Source organism: Tetranychus urticae, chromosome 2 (genome assembly GCF_039701765.1).
Source record: "Tetranychus urticae isolate SD_2017Ah chromosome 2, NJAU_TeUrti_SD_1.0, whole genome shotgun sequence".
Classification (NCBI taxonomy): Eukaryota; Metazoa; Arthropoda; class Arachnida; order Trombidiformes; family Tetranychidae; genus Tetranychus; species Tetranychus urticae.
In genome coordinates this window covers 18,033,525-18,060,381 of record NC_142959.1, presented here as the reverse complement: position 1 = coordinate 18,060,381, position 26,857 = coordinate 18,033,525, and the positions used below count along the sequence as shown (strand labels likewise).

Sequence of the window (26,857 nt, the reverse complement as noted above, 5' to 3'; positions counted from 1 at the left end):
CTGGTTCTTGATTCATTGATAAAACCAGAAAAAATAGCTTTTGATGGATAAGAATGATGATGATGATGATGATGATGATGATGATGGAAAGTAAGAAGATAAGAATACTTATCCTTGGTCCTTTAAAAGTCCGTTTAAACATTTTTTGGTAACTTTTTTTTCTCTTGATCTTGAAACTTCCTTTCTTCTTCTTCTTCTTCTTCTTTTTTTTCATCCAACTCAGTTTTTTTCATGATTCTCTTCACCCCTGTGAAGGTAAGGTAAGAGGAGGAGAAAGAGGGAGTTTAAGATGATGATGATGAAGAAGATAATAAGCCTACCCAGTGAGCCGGTTATCTGAACCATAATTTGGCTTGACTTGGCAACATTTGCTGTCCCTTAAAATATGATCAATAGGTTGACTATTTGGTGTTGATCAATGGAAAAGGTTTCCAGTTGGTTGAACAATATCAATTAATTTTCTGGGTTCATCTCAATGTTTCATTGAAATTAAATGTTGAGATACATTTTTGGATTCCTTTCCACTTTTACCAATTTTTTTATCACTTCTGTCTTCATCATCAATGGAAAGATTAAAAGTGTTTCTCTCAAAGATACCTCACATGTGGTTCAATTGAAAGTTATCTGTTGAATACAGAAACAACAAAAAGCAGGAGTTCTTTACCTGGTTAGATAACCTTTACATGTTTAGGTAGTTTAAAGGTTACTTGACAAGGTAATCTGAGAAAGATGATGAGAAACAAATGATGAGAATGATGAAGAGAGTGAGAGAAGTGAAGGTAAAGATGACGAGATATGCTTAAATAATACTTAATCAGAAAAATAGGGAAGAAGATGATTAAAAAAGATATATCATGATGAAACTGGTTTGTTGAGTTTAAAATTTGGTTACTTCTGCCTTCTCTTTTCTCCATTCCAATTCTCTGTTCCAATGATATCAATATTTTAGTCAATATTTCAAGTTGATTCAGTAGTGGCATGAAAATGAAAACAAGAGAACAAGCAAAAACAAAAAGAAAAGCAAAACTGGTTAACATTCACAGTTTTACCAGAAAATAAACAGTTCACACACAGTTTATTAAGATTACTAATTTACCAATCAATTTAAAGAATTGCCTTTTTCAGGAAATTCAATTCCTTAAGGCCAGCAATCAGTTTAAATTATCCTTAAATTACTGCAAATGATGCATTTTCAATTTATCCCTTCAATCTTAAATACAAATCTTGGACTTTGTTTTATATTTTCTGGTTAGCCTTTTTCTGGTTACATTTCAATTTTGGGTTTTACTGCAAGCAAGTCAAATATTCAAACCATAAATGATGACAATTTTGTGGAGAGAAGGGAAAAAACAATGAAATGAATTACATGATCAACTGAGAATTTTGAAATGTAATATTTTCTTCCTGTTTGTAAAAATCTGGTTTCATTTAAAAAGCAACTTTTTTGGCCAAATTTTTCATTTTATTGTTGTTCAAACCTTAAATATTAACTGTGAATTTGTTTCCACGCTCATTCTCATCTTTCTTCATCATCTTCATTGGATTATTTGCTTTTTCATCTAATTCTGTCTTTCATTTTTTCTCCTTCCTCATTTTGCACCATTGAGCTATTACAATTTTTACGCTCTTCTTGTTCCACTTTTCGCGATTGAAACTGAAGCTTGACATTTTTTTCCTACAACCACTTTATTCATTAGCGACATTAATTGTCATATTGAGCCTTTTTACTGCATCTTGATGGTCAAAGATGGACTTAACCAGGCGCTGGTTGAGGATGATTTTTGAAGATCAGTAGGAAACATCATGAAGAAGACACTCAAGGTTGATGTGTGAGTGTTTGACTGAATTTTTGTGTGTGTTTTTTTCTTGCGTTAACACTTCTTGTAGTTAATCTGCAAGGTCAGTTCAAAGTAATATTAATATGATTACTGTGGTCGTTTATTAAATTGTAAGTGTATGTGTGTGTGGGATTATTCAGACTAAATTAGGAGTTGTGTTATTGTCTGTTATTGTGTATTATTGTAATGATGACATTGAATTGGAAAGAAGAAGATGAAGAAAAGGTAAAAATGAATCAAATAATGTAATACTAATCACATTGTTGGAGAAAAAATAACTCAACTGTGATTATAATTGTGAGTGTTTACTTTCCCTTCAAAATTATGAAATGAAACATAATGTAATACTGTGAAGGTCCCTAACATTGAATGATTGTGCAGTTTCGCAGTTTCTTAGGTGGTTACAAGTGTTGATTGTTTTCATTGATTCCTGTGTGGGAGATTTTATAAGGTGATAATCAAGTTAATTTTGCTATTTGTAACAATTAATACATCAATTTCAAGACGGGAAGAAGGTCTTAAGGTGACGTTGAGCGATTGGAAAGCAAAAGATGGACAGAAGATGACGATTGGGAAATATATTATCTATTGGTTCCAATGATTTTCTGGATGACAATTAGTCTTTATTTTTACCAATCAGGATATGGACACAATTGCGAAGAGGATTTTGAAAGAATCAACAATTATTTGATTGTACTGGAAAAATATGTTTAACAATGAAATTTTACATGAGGAAGTTTCAAGTTTACAGTTACGTTATCGACTGTTGTAAAGTCATTGAAAAGCAAATTGTAAAGGTTATAATCACAATGAACCAGGAACATTATTATAATTGTTAATGTACAGTGATTAATAGCAGTGAAATTTATCTTAAGTGATTAACATTGAATTTGGAGAGAGAGAGAGAAGCTTTCATTTTCATAATTCAATTGAGTTGATGGCTTGTTGAGTATAAGCAATATGATGAAAGCACGATCAACAACAATCAGAAGCTGATATGGATGCCAATCAATAAACGTCAAAAGGAGTAATGAAAGAGTTGATCTCACCCATTAACTGATGTTTCTCATTGAGAGCCGATGAACGTAAAGTAAAAGTATAAGGCGAACAATAATTTTGAAATGTTTTTTGTTCTACCTGTTTAATGGAACAGTAAAGCAACTTAATGGAAGACAAAATGGTTATGATCTTGAAAGGATTACCTTCAATCTGTATTCATCGTTCAGACTGTATATGTGTTTATCGTTTCTCCTTACATGATGAACATTTCAGGAAGAAGAAGAAGGATAAATGAATAATGAAATAATAATAATAATATAATAATAATAATGATAATTTCAATAATGATTAGCTGGAATAATTTAAGAGAGAGAGAAAAAAATTGAACGGAAAAAAGAGAGGTTAAGAGAGTAAATCAAAGGGAATTAAAATGATAACCTTGATTATTGGTTAAACCTTCATTATTCATGGTAATTTGATTAGTGGCGTGAATTTCATTTTCATCAATATTATTATTTGGCTATCAGATTAACAAATTGTGTTGTTGCCCAAATTGTTAATTTTTACTGGTGCTTCTGCTGGTTACCAGATAAACCATTATCACTTTGAGGTTGTTGATGCATACAAAAAGGCCAAATTTTCCTTTTCAAATTCACCCTTTTCTTCAGGTAACCATTATTGATATTGATTTAAGCTTCTCATTGATTCATTTCTCGGTTCAGATTAATCATAATTAAGCTTGACTTTCCAACATTAATTGGATTATTGAGGAGAGAAACAAACTGGCTCCGATTGAAGCAAACCTTGATCGCTTGGACGATGTACAATGATCATTGATACAACTTGCACATTACTTAAACACATTAAAATTACATAACATTAATAATACCTATAATTATCAAATTGTACAAAAACCTTATTAATTAGGTGTTCATTGATAGTTTGGAGTTTTTTTACGACAAAAAGGTTTAAGCTTACCTTGTCTCACTTGGCTTAGTTAACCACTCGATTTAGATTTACTCAATTAGCTTCACTTTAACGGCTACAATTAACACTCTTGAACGGCAAGAGTTACATTTTGGACTAATTTTAGTCCAATTTAATTGATTCAATTCAATTTACGCAATTTATTTAATTCGGATCAAGGCTGATAATCAATCAACAAGTGACTATTGATCGAGACTTAACCTATTGTCACTAAATTATGTCAAAATAGCAGAAAGGGCTAATCTCACGAAATAACAATTTAAGAGGGAAAATTGTGGTTTGGCTTTACAATTTTTTTTCCTCTTTCATTTCTTTCTTTCTTTTACTGTTAATTATATGATTGTGATAATGTTATTGTTAATATTGATGATAATCGGGCCGGAAGTATTGGTCAAGTTCAATCAAATGATAGTCTAAGGTGTTTCATTATTCAGCTCAAGTGAACAATAAGTATACAATAAGTGAGTATATCAGATGAATCATTGAATTGAAAAGACAACTCTTTTTTTACCTCCTTTTTTTCTGTGTTATTATCAGAGAAATAATCAACAATGATAATGATCAAGTAGGATACCAAGGAAGTGATGAAGAGGAGAGGATACCTTTTAATTATGAAATAAGACATGATGATCATGGCCATCAATGTATGATGAGAGTCTTAAAATCTAATGATGCAAAAATGAAGCCAACAAAGGAGTATGAAAAGAGGATTATTGTCATTTTGGATATAAAGTTATGGTGATGTCTCTCTTTCTTTTTGTCTTTCCCTTCCATTCTTCTTCTTCTTCTCATCATCATGGTCTCATCTTTCTTACCTACTATCAGTTTGTGTAATAACAGTTATTTGACTTCAAATATGCTTTTTTCATTACCTGAAGCTCATTGCGATATCTTTCACTAAAAGATTTTTTTCTTTCTTTTAATTTAGATATTACATCTTTAACTGTTGATACGTTTGGATATTTTGATCAAGGCTTTTCATTTATTATGTAGTCGTATTTTTCATGGCAAGCTCAGATTTTATATCAATGCATTTTTACAAGTTCATCATTCTGAAGAGCTGATAAAGGCTTGCAAATGTATTTTTTCAATGCAAATCAATGGACTTGCCTTAGGTTTATCTTTCTGCATGAAACCACATGTAAAAAGAATGCAAACTGCATAGGAAATGAAGAGCCTTGATTCTGATTACCGAATATCGTTATTATCACTCGGGTTGTTACTTTGGTTACCTTTTTACAAAGCCAATGCCCAGGTAGTTGAACTTTTTCCACACATTTAGTATCAACTTCGTCACCAGCTGATGGGACCACCACCTAATATGAGGTCAAATGATTGATAAACCTTTTCTTTGGCAAAATCAAGAATAAACAGGAAACCAATGAGCTTTTATCTAACTGTTGGTGCGATTATGATTGCATCAAAAAAGCAAACGATCAACAAGGAGTAGTCAACAATTAGCTTATCAACTTTAATAGCTCAACTTTTTGAAAAGATTACCTGACATTCCAGGAAGTTGATTGTCACCAATATCACCATTGTCAACATAACACCGTATTCATTATCAAACATTGTCTTCCCAGTTGAAAGAAGCAAATAAAATAATAATTAGACAACAAACCAAAAGGTAAGGTTGTATACCAATGATGTGACCAAACCCAAATTGAATCATGTGTCTACAGTGACGGGCTTGGTTATAGTCAACATCATCATCATCACCATCAAAATTTTTGATATCTCAAAGGCCTTTTCCCTTTGTTGCTTATAATTTTGATGTTAAGACGATGACAACTTTTACTTAAACAAAAACATGATCCTAATTAGCTGTCAATGATCTTTAACAAGGTAACTCCATAATAATTACATTGATTAAAATCAGTATTATCTTGTTTCTTTTCCCACTCTTGAATCTTTACAGGAAAAGTAACATGAGTTCAGTTTAAATATTTGTAGCTTAATCTACTCCCGATTAACTAACCGTTTAACATTTAAATATTCAAATGACTGTCAACCATCTAATATCATCACCATTATCATCATTGAAACAAAAACCTGTTGAAACATACATCAACAGATTGTAATATATTTTTTTTGATCGCCCTTGAGCTGACATTTTATCACCATTAGGTCAAGTTTATTGATAAAACAAAATGATAAACAAAAAGAGTGATTATCACCATTTGTATCATTGATTTGTTCATTTGCTTTGCATATCATTATTATTTAATAACTTCAACCCAAGCAGAAATAATATTGTCCTTCATTTTCAATGACCATGAAATTGTTCACAAAAAAATTATCACTTGGAAGAAACAAGCCGAAAGAAAGCAAAAATAATTGTATTTCCAGCAAACAAACAAACATCATCATTTAAAATTATCTCAAGATAATGGTGATGATATTGGCGGACAATAAGAAGCGTAAGAAAAGTTGATTTCAATTGAGTTAATCTAATTGCTATCAGAAAAAAAATTGAAGGTAACACTTTGATTGAGAAAAGTAAAAGCTTCACCTTTGTTCCACTGTGATCAACATCATGTTGACCAAAAACTGTATTAGGTGTTCATTTCATGGCTCCTTCGTGATGATTTATTCATCATATCATCTTCACTATAATTAATTGTTATTAATAACACGCCTGCACGGAGATACACACAAATATAACGTTTAAACAAACTGTTAACAACATTTTTCACCTTCAATTGATTTACAGGGAAAGAATGGTTACGATGAATATTTTGCTGATTTTTTTTTCAATTTTCTTGATGAAGGACAACCAACAGATGATCATGATGGTGATGATAAGATGACATTGATTTACATCGATTATTCTGAGGTGAAGATGAAACATCAACTGCCAATGACAGTGTAAGGTTTATACGGAGGTTGTAATGCTCAAGATTGGTTAACCTTCAACAACCTTTTGATATTTTGCAAATTAAATCACTGAATCCTAATTCTGATCTTTTCTCTATCTTACAGTTTTGGTGTTTGATTGTTGAAATCATTTCAATGCTATATTGTTATTCACCTTTATTGTCCAACACTAACAAGACTAAAATGAATGGCTATTCAAGAAAATGATTTACAACTCATGATGCTGCTCGGATGATTGTTGATGGTTACTCGATAATTGATGAATGATTTATCTTTTTCAACCTTTTCCTAACTGGACAATTATTGTGATGATTAATAGGTTTGTTGATTGTTTCTGGTCTTGATTAAGATTGTTTTTAATGCTTTTCCCTGAATTACTCTTGTTCTTGTTTTTATAGTTTTGGTCAAATTTTTGCGCATTTAATTGGACTTTCCTTTCAACTTGATTTGATTGACTGATTAACTTTAGACCCACCTTGTTAACAGTACGTTAATGTATGCAAAGTGGATTAGATTTAAAAATGATTTGTACCTCGTTGCTGTTGAAGGTGGTTTTAAGTCCTTTACCTGATCCATAATAAAAACGATATTCGTAAATGACCTAAAAATGGTCACAGTGGACACTTCCGGGCTTATCCTTACAGATCAACGAAACCATTAAAAAAAGGTAATTTCATTTCGTTTTTCAACCAATTTTTACAATCGATTACTAATCATTTTTTATCCTTTTTTAATCAGTGATCAAGTGAGGAAAGTGAAAGAAGAGGCAAAAAAGGGAAACGCAGAGGAAGAGATGAAGACGATGGAGATCATGATGATGGACAAGAGCATGAACATGATTTAAGGTGAGTTGGATTCATTAAAGAAGACAACTTGAAAAGGAGGAAAAAAGAAAGGAAGAACAAGTTGAAAGATGAGAAATGAAAAGTGAACTGAAGACGTCCACAGATTTGAATAAGCTTGTTTCTCTATTTTTTTTGTAAATCAACTTTCAGATTCTTGAAAAGGTTGAAATTTAAAATGAAAATTGCTAATCCAAACTAGCTGATAAATTTGTTAAACTGGAATGAAACCTTTTCAGATTATCACGGCTCTTTATCCTCATCATATTGCTTTCCCTCTCTTTATCTTCTTCCCAATGAGCATAACAACAATCATAATATAACAATTGTAGTAGCAACAATAAAAGAAAAGTAACCAAAAAAGCATAACACCATTAAAAAAGCATTGGGATTCTTCATCATATCAACTGGTTATCCTGTGTGTGTGTGTGTGTGTTAAGTTCATTGCAGGTCATTTCTGGTTTTGTTGTTCATCTTTGTTGTACTCTTGATACCTGCTACTATAAGGTGTGTTCAGTGTTACTAATGAAACAAAAGTCACTCTCTGTTCATTTCATGGAGAGTTTCTCATTTTCCTGGTTAAACTAGATGTAAAAGAAAAGAGCTGTAAAGAAGCTCAGAAATACTGTAACGTTGGGTTAACAGGTAAACAACAAAATGTCAGTGATGTTTTCATTGGCATTAGCGTTTTGTAAATAAGACAATCAGGAAAAGGATGATAAAAGGTGCCATTTTGATTGAAATAGCAATGGTGATAGGGAGGATAAAGGTAAAGATGAAAGAGGTAAAATAACCATGAAAATTGATGCTCCTGTTGAGGAAAGTAGATACAGATTTTTTTTTCTTATATTTTGGATACGGAAGATAAATTTGATTTCATCTTGTTCATCAAGTCAATCCATCATTTCATTTTTACAATCGTCTTGTTGAACGTTTCAGATTTGGATGAACTGTGTGTGTGTGCTTTTCTTGTTCATTTACCAACTCAATTTGGTTAATGCTAATGTAAAACAATTACTGTGATTATTATGATTGAAATGGGTAAAGAAGATAATAATGGTGATAGACGATGATGATCAACATGATTTTCATTTTGATGATGAACAGCCAAATTTGAAACTAATATTTCTTTTTATCTCTCTTCTTTTGCAGTTGATTGAGAAATAATAAAGTGTAATGATAATGGATCCATTAGTAGGGATGAGAAAGATTTGGCCAAAAAAAGAAGAGGCAACAGAAACAAAATGATCCTAGGTCAACGTATTGTTGATACTATGATAATAACATGTTGATGAAGAGTAAAAAAACAAGGTAAGAATATATTGTTGACCTTTTCATCTTTCTCATCTTGTTACTCCATTAAATTTTATTAACTAGCCCGTATATTTACCTGGTTACATGAAATGAACGAGAGGAAAAAAAGTACAAATCAAAGATTAAGCATGCATGTTATGCCATTACAGACACACTGACAACAAGACCAGTAGACCAAAAGGGGAGGAAAGTTGCGACTCAAGGATCAATCGAAAGATAATGGACCTCGAATTATTGGCAAATTTGACATTTTTTCACTTGAACCAATCGACATATCGGCCTTATCTAATCACAACCAGTAAAGTATCCAATTAACCAGAGAAGGCTGTAATTGAAAGATAAATTGGCAAAAGAACACAAAAGCAGTCAATAATTGAGAAAATTAACATTTTATGGAAATTTGACTATTGACTTTATGCACGAAAAAAAGGTTAATTTAATTTAACTTTTAGGAACAATCAGTTGTATTAATGCCTGGGTCACAGTGGCATTGTCCAAAATTATCACAAATACCATAACCATTACAGTTTCCTGGACAAGCATTTTCATTGATGATTTGATTGACGGGAATACATTTCGTATCGATACAAATACCCAAATAGTCAAAGCCACAAACAGCACCATTAGGTGCATACCCAGCATTTTTCGGTATCAGATCAACGAAATCAAAGGTTACACATCCAATAGGTTCTCTTGTAGTATAGTAAAAAATTTGCCATTTTGATGTATGATAAAAAGCTGCAACATAAGTGACCTCATGTGTCATGTTTGGATCACAAGCAAGTCGACCGCACTCGATATCTGCATAATCACAAAGTACCCCAGAATTGGTTCCATTTACAACACAAGGACGTAACCATTTCTGGTTTAAATTAGCATTAAAACACAACAAGCTTCCTCGTTTAGCAGATCCCTGATTAAAATATGCACAATGAGCATCAGGAGATCCACATTTACCTTTGAAACAAAACCCATCAAGTGCACAACGAACTCCATCATGAACAGTCTTATCCTCAGGACAGAATTGACTTTGTCCATCACAATATTCAACAAAATCACAACTAAAATCAGCCGATTGTCTGCAAATAGTTTCAGATGATGCTTCAGTGTAATGACAAGTTGTTAGATTACAACAAGGACCCGAACCACAGACAGCATTTGAAGTCAAAGTACAAGTTTGTGCATTACAACATGGTCCACAACCTGTACTGCTTGGTCCACAGTCGCACTCTTCATTAGAATGAACAATACCATCTCCACAATAGGAAGGTGCAGCTTCACTTGGTGGAATGGTGAGACACTGTGAAAGTGCTATTTTTTTGAAATAGTTAAAATAAGCAAATGAACAGTTCGTCCAACCCATTACATGTGCAGGGTTATTTGCACCATATGGATTCATTATGCACCAATTATATGGACACGGACAGTAACCTTTATCATCATGTTCCATAGAAAGCTGATGCCCAATCTCATGAGCCAAGTGTGGACCCATTAGCACAATCGATGCTGACAGTTTAAGTATAATAGCTGAATAAAAACGTGCACAGGTTCCACTTAAAGCAGCGCCACCGCCAATTGTAGTATTGTTTGGAGAGTTACTGAGAAAAACCAATGTATAGTTCGAATAGATACTAGTAAAGGGCTCATTACTAATTTTATACACTCTTATATTATTCAGCTCGATACCAGGATGAGTATTTGAGATGCTTCCATGTTCCGTAGTCCACACAATTGTTTCCACCAATGAAATAAAAACATTGTGCATTTTCATGTAATAAGCTGCACCGTTAACTATTTCTCGAGCTATTTGCTTACATGTTGTAATATTTTGTGAATAATGAAGATAAGTGTGATAATCAACAAGCATCACAATTTTAAGGTAATAACGTTCATCTTGACTTGATATTTTTTGAAAAAATATGAAAACTAAAATAACATGAAACACCACTTGTTTTAATGAAACTTCAATATACATTTTAAGCTTTCTTTTACAAAAGGATCCAGTGCGAAACCATCTAACTGAAACAAAACAATTATCGCATTTGCTGATCAAGATTATATAATTTGTCTTTTAGTATTGAAAAGATGATTTTAATTGTTGAAGGAAACATTAATTTAATTTTTCCATTGATACCTCTCGAAATGAATTAGTATTAAAATAAAATGTTGCATATTCCTTTGCTGACTTGTTTATGTACCTTAACATTGTCACCAGTTGTTGATCTTTACTTGTAAAAAATGTCAATTGTGATTAAAAGCAGCATGTAAAAGAAACAATATTCATGTTAATGATGATTAACTTTTACTTTTAGGAACAATCAGTTGTATTAACGCCTGGATCACAATGACACTGTCCAAGATTATCACAACGACCATGACCATTACAGTTTCCTGGGCAAGCATTTTCATTGATGATTTGATTGACGGGAATACATTTTGTATCGATACAAATACCCAAATAGTCAAAGCCACAAACAGCACCATTAGGGGCATACCCAGCATCTTTCGGTATCAGATCATCGAATTCAAAGGTTACACATTGTATAGGTTGTCTTGAAGTATCGTAAAAAATTTTCAATTTTGATGTATGATAAAAAGAAACATAAGTGACCTCAACATTCGTCACGTTTGGATCACAAGCAAGTCGACCGCACTCGATATCTGCATAATCACAAAGTATCCCAGAATTGGTTCTATTTACACCACAAGGATGTAGGCCTTTAACCATGAAATTGGTATGAAAACACAACAAGCTTCCTCGTTTAGCAGATCCCTGATTAAGATATGAACAATGAGCATCAGGAGATCCACATTTTCCTTTAAAACAAAACCCATCAAGTGCACAACGAACTCCATCATGAACAGTTTTATCTTCAGGACAGAATTGACTTTGTCCATCACAATATTCAACAAAATCACAATTAGAATCAGTCGATTGTCTACAAATAGTTTCATATGATGCTTCAATGTAATTACAAGTTGTAAGATTACAACAAGGACCCGAACCACAGACAGCATTTGAAGTCAAAGTACAAGTTTGTGGATTACAACATGGTCCACAACCTGTACTGCTTGGTCCACAATCGCACCCTTCATTAGACTGGACAATACCATCGCCACAATAGGAAGGTTCAGCTTCACTTGGTGGAATGGTGAGACACTGTGAAAGTGCTATTTTTTTGAAATAGTTAAAATAAGCAAATGAACAGTTCGTCCAACCCATTACATGTGCAGGGTTATTTGTAGCAGTTGGATTCATTATGCACCAATTATATGGACACGGACAAGAACCTGTATCATCATGCTTCATAGATAGCAAATGCCCAATCTCATGAGCCAAGATTGAACCCATTATCGCAATCGATGAATCCAGTTTAAGTATAATAGCTGAACTATCACGTGCACAGGCTGCACTTACAGACGCGACACCACCAATTGTACTATTGTTTGGGGAGTTACTGAGAAAAACCAATGTATAGTTCGAATAGATACTAGTAAAGGGCTCATTTTGATTTTTATACTTCATTATATTCTTCAGCTCGATACGAGGATTAACATTTGGGATGCTTCCATGTTCCGTAGTCCACACAATTGTTTCCACCAATGAAAGAAAAACATTGTGCATTTTCATGTAATAAGCTGCACCGTTAACTATTTCTCGAGCTATTTGCTTACATGTTGTAATATTTTGTGAATAATGAAGATAAGTATAATCGTCAACAAGCATCACAATTTTAACGTAATAACGTTCCTCTTGACTTGATATTTTTTGAAAAAATATGAGAACTAAAATAATATGAAACACCAATTGTTTTAATGAAACTTCAATATACATTTTAAGCTTTCTTTTACAAAAGGATCCAGTGCGAAACCATCTAACTGAAACAAAACAATTGTCGCATTTGCTGATCAAGATTATATAATTTGTCTTTTAGTATTGAAAAGATGATTTCAATTGTTGCAGGAAACATTAATTTAATTCTTCCATTGATGACTCTTGAAATGAATTTGTATTAAAATGTTGCCTGTTCCTTCGCTGGCTTTTTAATAGACCTTAACATTGTCACCAGTTGTTGACCTTTACTTGTAATTAAAAGCAGCATGTAAAAGAAACAATATTCATGTTAATGATGTTAATTATGATTAACTTTTACTTTTAGGAACAATCAGTTGTATTAAAGCCTGGATCACAATGACATTGTCCAAAATTATCACAACGACCATGACCATTACAGTTTCCTAAACAAGCATTTTCATTGATGATTTCATTGACGGGAATACATTTTGTATCGATACAAATGCCCAAATAGTCAAAGCCACAAACAGCACCATTAGGTGCATACCCAGCATCTTTCGGTATCAGATTCGCGATTTGAAAGGTTACACATCCAATAGGTAGTCTTGAAGTATTTAACGAATGTTGCGTTCTTTTTGTATACTTCAAAGCTGCATCATTTGTCACGTTTGAAGCACAAGCAAGTCGACCGCATTCAATATCGGCATGATCACAAAGTATCCCAGATTTGGTTACATCTCTACCACAAGGATCCATGTCTTTAAAATTAGAGTTGCCATCAAAACACAACAAGCTTCCTCGTTTAGCAGATCCCTGATTAAGATATGAACAATAAGCATCAGGAGATCCACATTTCCCTTTATAACAAAACCCATCAAGTGAACAACGAACTCCATCATGAACAGTCTTATCCACAGGACAGAATTGACTTTGTCCATTACAATATTCAGCAAAATCACAATTAGAATCAGCCGATTGTCTGCAAATAGTTTCAGATGATGCTTCAGTGTAATGACAAGTTGTTAGATTACAACAAGGACCCGAACCACAGACAGCATTTGAAGTCAAAGTACAAGTTTGTGGATTACAACACGATCCACAGCCTGTACTGCTTGGTCCACAATCGCACCCTTCATTAGACTGGACAATACCATCGCCACAATATGAAGGTGTAGCTTCACTTGGTGGAATGGTGAGACACTGTGAAAGTGCTGTTTTTTTAAAATTGTTAAAATAAGCAAATGAACAGTTCGTCCAACCTTTTACAAGTGTAGAGTTATATTTAGAAGATGGAAACATTATGCACGCATAATTTGGACACGGACAATAACCTTTATCATCATGTTCCATAGAAAGCAAATGCCCGATTTCATGAGTCAATGTTGAACCCATTCTCGCAATCGGTGATGTCAGTCTAAGTAGAATAAGTGAACGAGTTCGTATACAGGCTGCACCTATATAAGCGCGACCGAGAATTGTACTATTTAATTGGTAGTTAGTGAGAAAAACCAATGTATAGTTTCCATAGTAAAGACTACTAGAAAATAATGCATTGTTAGTTTTATAATTTCTCAAATTGGGAAAAAGGATATCAGGATTAGGATTTAAAAAGTATCCATAATCCTCTGTCCACACAATTGTATGCACCAATGAAATAAAAACATTGTGCGTTTTCATGTAATAAGCTGCAGTGTTAACTATTTCTCGAGCTATTTGCTTACATGTTGTAGTATTTTGTGAATAATGAAGATAAGTATGATAATCAACAAGCATCACAATTTTAACGTAATAACGTTCATCTTGACTTGATATTTTATGAAAAAATATGAAAACAAAAATAATATGAAACACCAATTTTTTTAATGAAACTTCAATATACATTTTAAGCTTCTTTTTTGACAAAAGATCCAGTGCGAAACAATCTAACTGAAACAAAACAATTATCGCATTTACTGATCAAGATTATATAATTTGTCTTTTAGTATTGAAAAGATGATTTCAATTGTTGAAGGAAACATTAATTCAACTCTTCCATTGATGACTCTTGAAATAAAATTTGTAATAAAATGTTGCATGTTCCTTCGCTGGCTTTTTTATATAAGCCTCAACATTGTCACCAGTTGTTGACCTTTACTTGTAAAAAATGTAAATTGTGATTAAAAGCAGCATGTAAAGAAATAATATTCATGTTAATGATGTTGATGATGATTAACATTATGGTGAAGAGGAACAAACGAGTATATTAGTTACACAGTAACCTTATCATGAAACTGAGGCCAACAAATTGGAATACATAATCAACTCTGTAAACCTGGTTCAACCATTTTCCCATTGTTGAACCTAAAAAAAGAGGCTTGAAACAAAGCAATAAATAAAAGTTTACTTACCTGGTGAATTCAAATAAAATTGCATTTCTTAATAAACCATTTCTTCCTTGAACTTGTTTAACCAATTTGATTATATATTTAAGTAAAAAAAACGCAATTACAATTACAGGCAAACAAAGCGATTCACCCGATCAATCACTTTCTTGTCCAATCCTTTTCATCTTGTACTACCAAATAAAAAGAGCGCGCCACATATGAATAGTAAAAGTATTAAACCCAAATTAATAGACATAATTGCTATCATCATAGCAATTTGATGAATAAATTGTCTGTAACTAATTGTGCAAATAAAGTACACAATGGTCCAAGAGCAAAGGGTATAATCAAAAATCAATGATGTCATAAAATGAAAACAAGAAATGAATCAATAGACGAGAAAGATAATGTTTTATGAAAAATTGATTATTGACTTTATACAAATTGATCACTAATTATATAGAGAAGTTAAATTATACTATCAGAGCAATCAGGTAAATTATAGCCTAGTGGACAATGACACTGTCCAAGATTATCACCAAGACCATAACCATAACAGTTTCCTGGACAAGCATTCATTGATGATTTGGTGAACAGAAATACATTTTGTATCGATACAAATACCCAAATAGTCAAAGCCATTAGGTGTTAAACCTATTTGCTTCACAGTTTTTGGGTTAAAATTTTCTGGTTGAAAATTTACCAGAATTTTTTGTCCAATTTTTTGGTTTAAATTTTTCTGCTTCTCTGAGAAGTTTTTTTTCTCAGGTAATTTCCCTGGTTTCGCCTTTGATGGATAACCAACTTTTGGTCATTCGTTTAACAAAGCAATTTACGATTCAATTTGGTTTAATTAACCAACATTCATTACTAGATTAACTTGAACAATTGTTGACAATTTATCAAGGTTAAATGATCTATGGTTTTAGGGTGACTTTAATTGACTTGAAAACCATTTAAACTGGCAATTACGGTTGAACCTTGATAATCAAGGTGAATAACATAATCAACTTACAATTGCCTTTCAATTCATTTTCACCTTTCCTTCCCTTTATTACTCAATTAATAACATAGATTTAACATTGTTAACATTTACATTATTATTAAGGTAAGTTTAATTTGATAACTAAATTGTCTTTGTACATTTACCAAGGCTAACTACAATCTGAATACATTAATAAACTCAATAATCATCTTAAACACTTTTACAATTTACTTCATTTGGCGTTTTGTTTAAAGAAACAAAGGGAATCATTGGATTCGCAATTAACAGTTTAATCAGCTAATTCATAAACTACTTTTTACTTTTGACCTAAAAATTGTTTAATCAATCATTGATTAATCCTTCAATTAGTTGGTAATTTGATTAACATTGCTAGCCATAACCAAAAGAGTAATCATTTTCGGGATTTGTTTTACTTTGACTTACTCATTGAGAAGTTGAAGGTTAAATCATTGTTTAATCATAATTGGAAAACTCTTTTAGGTTCAATTATAATTAAATGGTCATTTGATGTTCATTGATTGTTAAACAATCAAATTGTATCATTCAAGTAAATTGCTGATCAAACTGTTGCTCTAATGTTAAATAAACTGACAATGACCAGGAATAAATTATTGGATAGATTAGTGTAATCTGGATTTCAAGCAATTCAATGAGAAATTGATGAAAAATGAAATATCTCAGGTAACATGTTATATGAATGCTAAACGATTTAAACAGGTTATTCAGTTTCAAGTCATTATATCTAAACTAATTTTATAGAAACACAAATAAGTGTCTGAAGTCGAAAGGAAAGAAAATTTCGTGAATTTCGCCTGAACAAGATTCAGTTCTTCACTGGACTTTTCTGGTTATCTTATGGAAATTCTGATCTGAAATCGCTTCCATTCATTATTAAAATTGGAAGTTTATATTACACTTCAAGATCTGATTGATCTTTCGGATCAAAAGCTTCTGGTCTAACTAGATGTCATGAGCTATGATTGAACCTTAAGCCATCTAATAGTTAAAGTTGATATTGCTAACTGTTAGGTCTTGTCTTTGAGCTTCCAACAACTGAGCAGTGAAATGAGATTCACTTAAATATCTGAGAAATCTTGATAAAAATGAAAAATTGAGATTCAAGGTGGACGCAGCTTCTGGGAAAGGATTAAATTATGTCAAAGAAAGTTTTAATTTTGCACTTTACAGTCGTTAAAAGATCAGTTATCCTGATACCATGAAAAACAAGAAACTTTGTTGAAACCTTTTGTTTAATGTTTCCATTCAAAGGTTATTTACTTTATTTCCTACTGAAATTTGTCTCATTTTTGGAGGTAAATTTAAACCGGACTTTAGACTAATCAATTTAGATTGAATTTAAATTGAATTTTTTTGCGGTGATTTGTTTAATTACGTTAATAATATGATAATAGAAAGGAAAAAGTAAGATTGGTTTTAAAATTGAGAGGCCACAAAGGCCGAAAGCTAATCAATTGTTGAATGGAATTAAAAAATAATGAGAATTATGAAGTTGATGGAAACAGAGGCTCGGAAATTGGCGATACAAATGATGAGAAAAGCTTGAAAGATCAAGATTTTAATCAGAGAATGTCAAGAAATGAAAACAAGAAGAGAAAAGTTAAATAGAAATGAGAAGTTAAATGAAAGTCTGGTTAGAAGATGAAGAGATGAAGAAGAAGGCAAAATATGAAATGGATGTTGATGATGATGATGACCGGTGTAACAAGATTTACTAAGTGTCAAGGTAAGATGATGTAAAGACTGAAAACAGGAAGAAACCTGCAATTGAAAGAAACATAAAAATGCTTTTGTTTGAAGGTAAAGGGGCGAAAAATGCGCATTTCATGTTCATCATGATTCTCAGGGAAAAGGGCAAGTGAACCGAAGAAGATGGCTAACAGAAAGAAGAAGGCGAAGAATGGCGAAAATCGTAAGAATGGAATGATGAAGATGAGGAGGAAGCAAATGCTGTTGAGGTTAAGGGTTAAGTCAACTCATGTTTTCATCTTTTTTATGTTTTTTACTTTTCCTTTTCTCTCTCTCCATCCAAAGATGCAAACATTTCCTCATTTGTTTATTGTTTACAATTTGATTCACAATTTAGCCATTTAATCAATTAATTAATGATTGAATATTTTATTCCGTGTAAACATTAAACAGTAAATCAAGTTGATTTATGGGAAACATTCAAAGTGAATATTAACTAGCCAATCGAGTTGATTTATTAGGAAAGAAGCAAAATGTTTCCATTTTTAAAGCTGTTCAAATTGTTATTCATTATCATGATATTCATCATCATTATCAACTTTCTTCTTCCTCTTCACCCACCATAACCAGTTTTATTTTATAGTGAAAAGTCAATGAGTCAATGACACATTAGATAAACAAGTTATCAATATTCATCTCAGAATCAATCTGTCAATATATTTCAATCCAAGTCTCAGTGATTTCAGTAGGAAACTATTAAAACTGTTTATTACCATTTGATTGCCGTTGAAACATTAAAGCTTGATCCTTTCAAAGTGAATCAACTCTGGATATTTACATTGGAATTAAAATATTGCAATAATTGTTGGTTACAATCAACTTCCTTCTGACACAATGGTTTTACATTGTTTGAGGTAAAGTTGTTGAACTTGACCATTGAAAGATTCATTGTCAAGAGCACAACAATCAAAAGATTATCATTGAAAATCAAGACTAAATTTGATGCTTTTCATTTGCATTTGAAAAGTTGATCAATTTCAACCCTTAATATGATCACATTTGATAACACCTTTAATAATATTCAATGTAACCATTGTTTGACAGTCAATTTTGATTCCGTTTTGGTTACACTTTTTTTCCTTCCAACCATTTTTTACCATCAATAAACCGTCTTTTATTAACATTGAAGTATCACAATTGACAATTTTGATCGCACTTTCAGCAAGGTTACAATTTATAAATCATATAACTGATCATCTTATATTGTTGAAAAAAAACAGGAAAACACTTAAGTCTACTTCCTTGTTTTTATCATGTTTCATCAGGAAGATGCTGAAAGGAGACTTCTCATGATAATTTTAAGTATCAATGAATCTTTCATGATCATTATTATTGTTATTATTGGATTTACCGTGTAACAAATGTATTGATATTGTTTCATTTGCCTTTTGCATTTTCCTTTCCAATCATATATCAACATCTTTCAAGCCACATTCAACTCATTTGATTGTTCATCTGTTAATATCATTGAATAATGATGATAATAGTAGACTTTATTTTGCCAGTTATTTGGTTAAACCATTTGAATCTCACGTTATAAATGGCCAACAGTTATAACTGTAATTTTAGTTTCAACTGCCGACATCGTTAATCATTATCTGTTAACAATGTTTTTGCCTTCAATTTAAATAATTGTAACGCTTAGTGGGTAATAGGTACAGTTGATTAAATAGTTATTATTTTAAATGTTTACATAATTGACCTGATAAAGGATGAAATGAAATAAAAAACCCAAAAAGTGATGGCAAACAGGGGATGATCAATTTGATGCAATTAAGTTAATATGGTTACAGTTGACTTTGATTGTTTACTGTTGTTGGTTTACAATAATTTATCATAATGGCAAAATATAGAGATGAAGAGTTGTTATTAAATACAAAAGGCATCAACTAATTGTAATTTATCCTCTCAAAAATGGATCAATTGTTTTTATTTGGCTATTGGCTAATCTTTTGTCTTCTTTCTTCTCGGATGCATTGAATCGAGGAGTTTGTCGATAGTTGGTTAATTGGCCTGAATTGTTATCATCTTTCAATTGATCGACATCATTTGTGTAGTCAGCTTTCGATGAACCATAATTCAAGGGTTTCTTGGGAAGATTGGTGTAGCCAATGCCATTGGTGTTGTTTTCACCTTCATCGTAATCAACTGAACTTGTATCATATACAGATGATCGAGGACTCCATTTGTGATTAGCAATGAAGGGATTATGATTTGATGGTATTAGAGGCTTTTGTATTGATGATTCAACTGATGTTGGTGCATTTACTTTGAATGGTTTCCTTGTTGATCCTAGTTGAGGGTTGAGGGTAAATGGTTGGGTCAGAGGTATGATTTAAAGGTTTAATGACAATTAGAAAATTAATGGATGGTTAATGGGAATAATTTTCAGCTATTGATTGTGATTGGAGGTTACAAGTTACCTGGATAATTACGAGTCTCTCCGTCATAATCAACAGAAGGTTTTATTCCTGAGAAACGATTAATGTTTCGTCCATTATTTATCGGCCTATTATTTGGTACAGATAATCGACGAGGTTTATCTTGCTTTCGCAATCGTTTGGAATCATAAACGGGATCAGGAGAATAATCAACTCCAGGTTCAACATCGTTTTGTTGATAAGAATCTGCTGAATGCCCTCCAAAATCTCTCAAATTTTCACCTCGATAACCAGATTGGCCGAATGTACCAGGCCTGTATCGACCAGAATCTTGATTGAACCTATTGAAATTGGATCCACGTGGGTAAGATTGGGTTCGACCATTACCATACTGATCATTGTTGCCATTGTTATTGTCATAATCATTAGTTTCACCAGATGAATAAGCACCATTTTTATAGTTATTGTAACGATTATTATCTCCTTTAGAGCGAACCGGACCTTGATTAATACCACTTTCACCTGATCCATTATAGTCATAATCTTGATTTCCAGCAACAGGTCTTATATTATTAGGGTTATTATAACCAACATTGTCATCAAATTGATTTTGTTGATAATTTCGGATATTCTGAGGGTTAGATTTTCGCTGATTAGAAACCAAACCAGGGTTCAATCTATTATTATATTGATTATTGATTTGATGATTCAGTTGGTTGTTATTTGCATAGGCACCATGATTATTATTCAATCCTTGATGGTGAGAAAGTCGATTCTGATGATTTGGTACAACTGGTTGATTGATTGGCTGATTATAATTTGGGTTTAAATTAGCGGGAGTTTCGGTTGATGTTTCTTCTCCATTATTTTTACCAGTACCATCATCATAGTCATAATCGGGTTGAGCTGATGCACCTTCTTCTTCTTGTCTCTTTTTTTCAGCCTCTTTCTTTTGTTGTTCATCCATGGATTTTTGAATATCCTTCAAGTCTTGCTGACTCAAAATACCGGGTGGAAATAAATCACCGGGGAAATTACCTCCTTGGAAATTTTGAAACTGAGCCAAGTCAGGGTCATTAGATGGATCACCTCCTTCGCCACCTTCACCACCTTGACCGCCTCCAGCACCAGTTTCCCCTTCACCTCCTTCACCTCCTTGATCATCTTGAGCGCCTGTTTCTTCGGTATCATTTGCTCCAGTATTATCTGGTTGACCAGATTCATTTTCAGCTCCATTTTCTTCTTGCCCTTCGTCTTCATTCGATGAATTACCATCTACTCCTCCTTGGTCAACACCATCTTCACCTTCTTGTCCATCAGCGTTATCACCCTGAGCACCTAATCCTGTTTCCGGTGCATCAGGCCTACCTAATTGGTTATAAATATTAGGGGTTCCTCTTGCCGCTCCAAATCCATTATTATTTAATCCAGGAGCATTTACCGGTCCATAATTTGGGTTAAGACCAGGATAATTTGGATAGCCAGGATAACCGGTAACTGGTTGACCGAATGGTGTTGGTGTTCCTGTGTATGGCCCTGAAATGAAATGAAATGCAATTTTGTGTAATTAACATCAACAAACATGACTAACAATTAATTGTGGTGATTAGAAGATTAAATGACGTAAAATTGTTGTAACTTCCGTTTGGAATGGGAAACCAAATTACAATTCTCAGTTGAACTTGGTGAAAAAAAAAGATTTTTTTTCATAAACTATTTCACGCTCAGCTTTTCAAGGTTCGGTGATATTAAGAAAAAAAAGAGTAATTTTAGTTTTAAGAAGTATTACATTTAAACAAGTTAAATGATCAAACAACATTCTAATCAAGTGGCAATTTATGATCTGTATTGTATTAGGACTAAAACTGATAAACAAATTAACCTGACTGAACTTTCAATAAAAAATTGAACTTCACTTTGTTTAATGAAAGACAATTAAAATATAAGCAAATTTAAAATGAAATATTCAAGTCCAAACGGCATATGGCAATCATATACAATTAACTAATCTGTTTAGCGAGTAAAAATAGCGAGTAAGTGAAAGCGTTAATCAACCATTTAAGCTGGATAATTTAGTTCATTGAAAACAATTGATATCAAAGATCATATGAGGTTATGTTAACTGATTCAAGCAATAACAACCTTATGATTTGAAAAATATCAACAGAAAGCAAAAAATCATCTTGAAATGTTGGATAAATAATTTTGTAATAGAATCGATTATTAAGTCATTTACCTCCAGGTCCTGGTGTTGGAATGAAACCAGATAAAAGATCCAATGGACTGGTTAACTGTCCTTGTCGGTTATGATTATTAATATTGTTATTGTTGTTTAGTTGATCACGAGCGTTGAATAAACCAGGCCTGTTTAACCCATTATTTGCTGATCCTTGAGACCCAGAAAAGGGTAACCCTTGCGGTATAAAGGCATTGAACGGTAAACCATAGTTTGGATTATAATTTGGTCCTAAAGTAGGCTGAAATCCATTTTGACGACCTAAGATAAGATTATAAAACAATAATAAACATACAAAAATTGAATGAATAATCAATCACCAAAGACAATGAAATTATAAAACGAGTAACGATGCCATCTAATGTCACAATGACAAACCTAATCTTCTGACCAATCACTAATCAAATCCTTTTGAAATTGTTTACATTTTAAAATAACCGTTAATTTGTAAGACTATCAAATTCGTTATTTTTTCTCATTCAATATGATTTTATGGCTCTTATTTATCCAATTTATCAGGTTAATGGGCGCAATAAACAACCAGGGACTCAAATCAAACAAATTGCTAGCTCAATGACTAAAACCAATTGATTTGCGGTAAGTTGACAATAAGATTTTCTAGCAAATTTTACCTCTTCCTCTGATGTACGGACTCTGAGCCTGCTCTTGACCATTAAGAATCTCCCCAGTTTCGTCCGATTTTGTTGATCTATTAACTTTAGTTTCGTTGGTTGATTTAGATGAATTTATTGGTTTTGGCAATGGTGTTGTCGTCGATATGGTATCCAGTAAAATTGAAGATCCGGTTTCTGTTGATGGTTTGGTCGTTGTCAATGTTTTTAAAATAGTTGGTGTAGTTAATGGCTTTTTTGTTGATTTATTTGCAACCACTGAGTTTGGAAATGATGATAAAGAAGTTAAACTAAGAATTAAAAGCAATATTAAATCCATCTTGGTGTCAGACAGATGTGATAATCCTATGGAGATGAAGGTATTCAAGAAAAGTTCACTTTACGGTAAAATTAGGCTCCTTTGCAACAATTTTACATAACATTCCAATTTAATATTTAAACACACTATTGAATGTCATTTATCGATTGAAAATCATAAGAGATGAGCCATTTTGAGTAAAATTGACCAGCACATGAATAAGAAACAAAAGGGTTAAGTTATCACTTTCACTTGTAAAGAAGCGTTTTATTGACAATTTTGAGTCATTTATCTGTCTCAGCAAAACTTCTTATTCAAACTGATTTTATTCATTTTATTGACAAAATATATCAACAATCAACTAGTCTAATCATCAAATGTTATATTAATAATTAGGTAAAGTGTAGCCATTGCATTGGAGAGAGATAGAGAGAGAGAAATAGTTTGAGAGAGAGATTGAATGATAGTGAAAGTGGGAGTGAAAGGTGAAAAAAACTCGAAGTGAAGGCTAACTTAGGTAAATTATTTTGTTGAGCTCGATGAATGAATTGCTCAAGCAAATCGTTACAATTGAAAGTGATAAAGAAACAGTCAATAGTAAAGAAAATGATTAACGAGAAAACAATGAGAGAAAATTTGAGACAAAAAATGTGAAGACGAAGCTTAAGGAAGTTAATTCAATGTGTTTACCCTTTTATTATTACCATCTTTTTAATAGCTTGATTAAAGGTTGATCAAGTTTCAAGTGCGAATGTAAAAAGTGTAAAATTGTTGACCAAAGAAAAAAATTGACGCAAAAAGCTTGAAAAAGTCTTAAATTGAAATATTTTGAAATCATAATAATAGCCCAATATTAATAATTATTTAAAAATCATTGAATTTACCCAATTGACCATTAATTTTATCTCTAATTTTTCAAAGGTTCATTGATTTCAACGGCAACAACGGATCACCTTTATCTTAATTTGATTAACTGAACAACAAAAGGATATTGATGGTCGTTTTTGTTTCTCATTGCTCGATAACAGTCAGCTCAACATTTGGATAAAGATGATTATCATTGCAACGATCACTATCATTATCCGTTTCATGGTGGGAAAAATATTGTGTCCGGATTATTGTAATTTGCTTGTCAATATAATTATCGAGTTGGACAAAATTATGGATTTGTCGGAGAAAATGTTTGTTCAAAAGCCATTCGTAATCAATTGGTTCAAGCCATTTTTTCATTAACTGCTGTTGTTTCTGCTTAATTGTGATTACATCATTGGCTGTATTAAATATCGACTATTGCAGTTGGCAGAAATCAAAATGTGATTGCGATCAACCAGGCACAATGGAACCAGGAGAGACAAATAGTGCAATCCAAACATTAACCATTGAACATTAGCAAACGGATTTGCTATCAACTTCTTGTTAATTGTGGCAACATTTGAGACAATAAAAGGATTGTCATTGAATTAACCGAGATGATGACGTTAGCTGACTGATTCAAAATGTTACCAAAAATGAGTGAAAAAGGCTACATAAAACCCAAAAAGGTTCACCTGCCGATAGGCGACAGATAGAGAGTGAAATATTTATTTTTTTTGGTATCTGTTATTGTTTTATTTATTTGTCTGAAGTTCTCGTGGTTAACAGGATATCCGCTCTTAATCAAGCAATTAGCTTGCTTGATTGATCGAGCGAGATAATTTAAACTGTGTGGTTTTTAATAACAATATTAATAATAATATTTGCATCGAGGGACAAACGCATTATCAAAATTCCCCGAGATGATTGACAAAACAAAATATGAACTCCTTTTTGGGAAAGTTAATAATAATGATATAAGATAGTTATTATAGCTCTAAATCAAGGTTAATTTGTAAACAAATACAATAAGATTTGGTTTTCACACAATTGCTGTCCCTTAAAAGTGTTTTGTTGCTATTTTAATTGCTGCATTGCATTTATGAAATGGTTTACCTGTAAACACGCCAATCTTTACTTCATCTACTGATTTACATAATAGAGACAAGATTAATTGACTACAAGACGATGACTTGAACACAATAGCAAGATTGGGTTCTTTAACCAGATTTTGGCTGATCAACCGATCATTTCGTGGCTAAAGAGTAAAGTTACCAACCAAATCCACTGATTTTCATTGAAATACAACCTTAGAAGGCATTTACTTTGAGAACAGATATAAGTTTAACATTCCTATTCTGTTGGTATTCCCAATTTAAAGCAACAATCAGAAGCAATAAGACACAATTGGGTTAGTAATTTGAAAACGTTCAACAATAAAGATGAATATATTGAACGAGCTTGTAATAATGGATGAAATAAAATTGGTATGATCGATCAAATGGACAATCAGTTTATTACTGGATGCTATTTGCTGTATCAATCGGGTCTGAGAAAACACAATGATATTGATATTATTTATATCGGCCTTTGTGCATTTATAATACATTGGTTGGACAGGTTGAAGTACGCATTAAACCTTGCATTGTAATGAATTTATATTTAACCATATTATATTGAAATATAATTCACTATTAGGAGCGTAATTATTGAGATTCACTTTCATCACTTGTTCAAATTATTTAATGATGATTAAGGTTTACGATTAGAGATTACTTTTAAGAGGGTTGACTGTAAATGTATATAAATGATTGGAACCAGTTTTTCACTTTGCTGTTCACTCAATGAGGCCCTTGTAATTACCACTACTGCAAGGTTAACAATTTGTTGATGTTAATAACAATATTATTTATCATAATTGATACAAAATTTGCTTGCTAATAATATTAATTTTGTTGATTAAATCCACTTTTCAAAATAATTAAAGCAAAAGTAGTAAAAATTATCCAACAAAAGTGAACAACTATTCAAATTGAATTTGATATGTTAAGCCAAATGAAAGCAAAGTCAGCTGAGTTAACTTTTAATACTGAATATATTACCAACTTAATGGGGTAATAAGCAAACCATCAATTACTATTTAATGAAAAATTAACAAATTTTAATTAATAAACTGTTAAATAATTAGTTTGGAGGCAAAAATGATAAAGTAAATACAAATTGAAAATCGCGGCGAAAGAAACGTTTATGACATTGGAGGGAATATCAGCTGATTTTGATGTTTTATGGTAACCCGTTTAATGCAAGGAATAAGTTTTTTCTCAACAAAGTGTGTTTTTATTATTTATTTAACAATGTTAATTTTACATCAACTAGTATCAACTTATTAATTATTTAGTAATCATTATTAAGTCAAGTGAATGTGAATTTTAAGTGATAATTGCAGCGAAGGGAAACATCAGGATTGTTAGCGTTCAAAGACCTTTGCTGTAATCTTTACCCAGTGTATTTCAATTGACCCTTTATACATTAATATACATCTTTTTTTCAGTTACTCACGCATTTGACAAAATTTTTCAGAGAAAGTAAAAAGAGTAAAAAGATGATGATAATGATGGTGATGATGATGATGAAAAAAAACTGGGCAGTGTAAGGAGAAAGGTTGGGAA

The 26,857-nt window shown here is 32.1% G+C and overlaps 4 protein-coding genes and 3 long non-coding RNA genes across 7 annotated transcripts; 1 reads left to right on the top strand and 6 right to left on the bottom strand.

Annotated features, from left to right (window-relative positions):
* Window positions 1–2,524: 2,524 nt before the first annotated feature.
* Window positions 2,525–4,014, bottom strand: LOC112539347 (uncharacterized). Its single transcript, XR_003083142.2, has 2 exons — window positions 3,816–4,014; window positions 2,525–3,726 (listed from the first exon to the last, which is right to left on the bottom strand). It is a non-coding gene; the product is annotated as an uncharacterized LOC112539347 (long non-coding RNA).
* Window positions 4,015–4,098: 84 nt separating this feature from the next.
* Window positions 4,099–11,042, top strand: LOC107366843 (uncharacterized). Its single transcript, XR_016199314.1, has 10 exons — window positions 4,099–4,285; window positions 4,362–4,654; window positions 4,753–5,451; window positions 5,606–5,669; window positions 6,538–6,692; window positions 6,807–7,020; window positions 7,100–7,368; window positions 7,440–7,546; window positions 8,696–8,854; window positions 8,921–11,042. It is a non-coding gene; the product is annotated as an uncharacterized LOC107366843 (long non-coding RNA).
* LOC112538464 (disintegrin and metalloproteinase domain-containing protein 18-like) lies at window positions 9,306–10,832 on the bottom strand. Its single transcript, XM_025161814.2, has one exon. The coding sequence runs from the start codon at window positions 10,830–10,832 to the stop codon at window positions 9,306–9,308; it is 1,527 nt and encodes a 508-aa protein (XP_025017582.2).
* A 123-nt stretch (window positions 11,043–11,165) lies between the features above and the next one.
* Window positions 11,166–12,692, bottom strand: LOC149094053 (disintegrin and metalloproteinase domain-containing protein 18-like). Its single transcript, XM_089267411.1, has one exon. The coding sequence runs from the start codon at window positions 12,690–12,692 to the stop codon at window positions 11,166–11,168; it is 1,527 nt and encodes a 508-aa protein (XP_089123537.1).
* LOC149094052 (disintegrin and metalloproteinase domain-containing protein adm-2-like) lies at window positions 12,655–14,426 on the bottom strand. The gene has a single exon (XM_089267410.1). It carries the CDS (start codon window positions 14,424–14,426, stop codon window positions 13,014–13,016), a length of 1,413 nt encoding a protein of 470 aa, XP_089123536.1. The 3' UTR covers window positions 12,655–13,013.
* Window positions 14,427–14,496: 70 nt separating this feature from the next.
* On the bottom strand, window positions 14,497–15,314 carry LOC107366842 (uncharacterized). The gene is made up of 2 exons (XR_003083143.2): window positions 15,041–15,314; window positions 14,497–14,993 (listed from the first exon to the last, which is right to left on the bottom strand). It is a non-coding gene; the product is annotated as an uncharacterized LOC107366842 (long non-coding RNA).
* A 4,124-nt stretch (window positions 15,315–19,438) lies between these two features.
* On the bottom strand, window positions 19,439–23,747 carry LOC107366839 (uncharacterized). The gene is made up of 4 exons (XM_015934480.3): window positions 23,039–23,747; window positions 22,407–22,667; window positions 20,213–21,706; window positions 19,439–20,081 (listed from the first exon to the last, which is right to left on the bottom strand). The coding sequence occupies exons 1-4, from the start codon at window positions 23,355–23,357 to the stop codon at window positions 19,690–19,692; spliced, it is 2,466 nt and encodes an 821-aa protein (XP_015789966.2). The 5' UTR covers window positions 23,358–23,747; the 3' UTR covers window positions 19,439–19,689.
* Between the last annotated feature and the right edge of the window lie 3,110 nt (window positions 23,748–26,857).

Bases quoted from the DNA above. Each gene is read 5' to 3' on its own strand.
- LOC149094053 (XM_089267411.1), bottom strand. From the start codon at position 12,692: ATGTATATTGAAGTTTCATTAAAACAATTGGTGTTTCATATTATTTTA.
- LOC149094052 (XM_089267410.1), bottom strand. From the start codon at position 14,426: ATGCTTGTTGATTATCATACTTATCTTCATTATTCACAAAATACTACA.
- LOC112538464 (XM_025161814.2), bottom strand. From the start codon at position 10,832: ATGTATATTGAAGTTTCATTAAAACAAGTGGTGTTTCATGTTATTTTA.
- LOC107366839 (XM_015934480.3), bottom strand. From the start codon at position 23,357: ATGGATTTAATATTGCTTTTAATTCTTAGTTTAACTTCTTTATCATCA. The intron at 21,707-22,406 runs GTAAATGACTTA...ATTTCATTTCAG, and splicing joins TCCAACACCAGGACCTGGAG to GGCCATACACAGGAACACCA. The intron at 20,082-20,212 runs GTAACTTGTAAC...ACCCTCAACTAG, and splicing joins AGAGACTCGTAATTATCCAG to GATCAACAAGGAAACCATTC.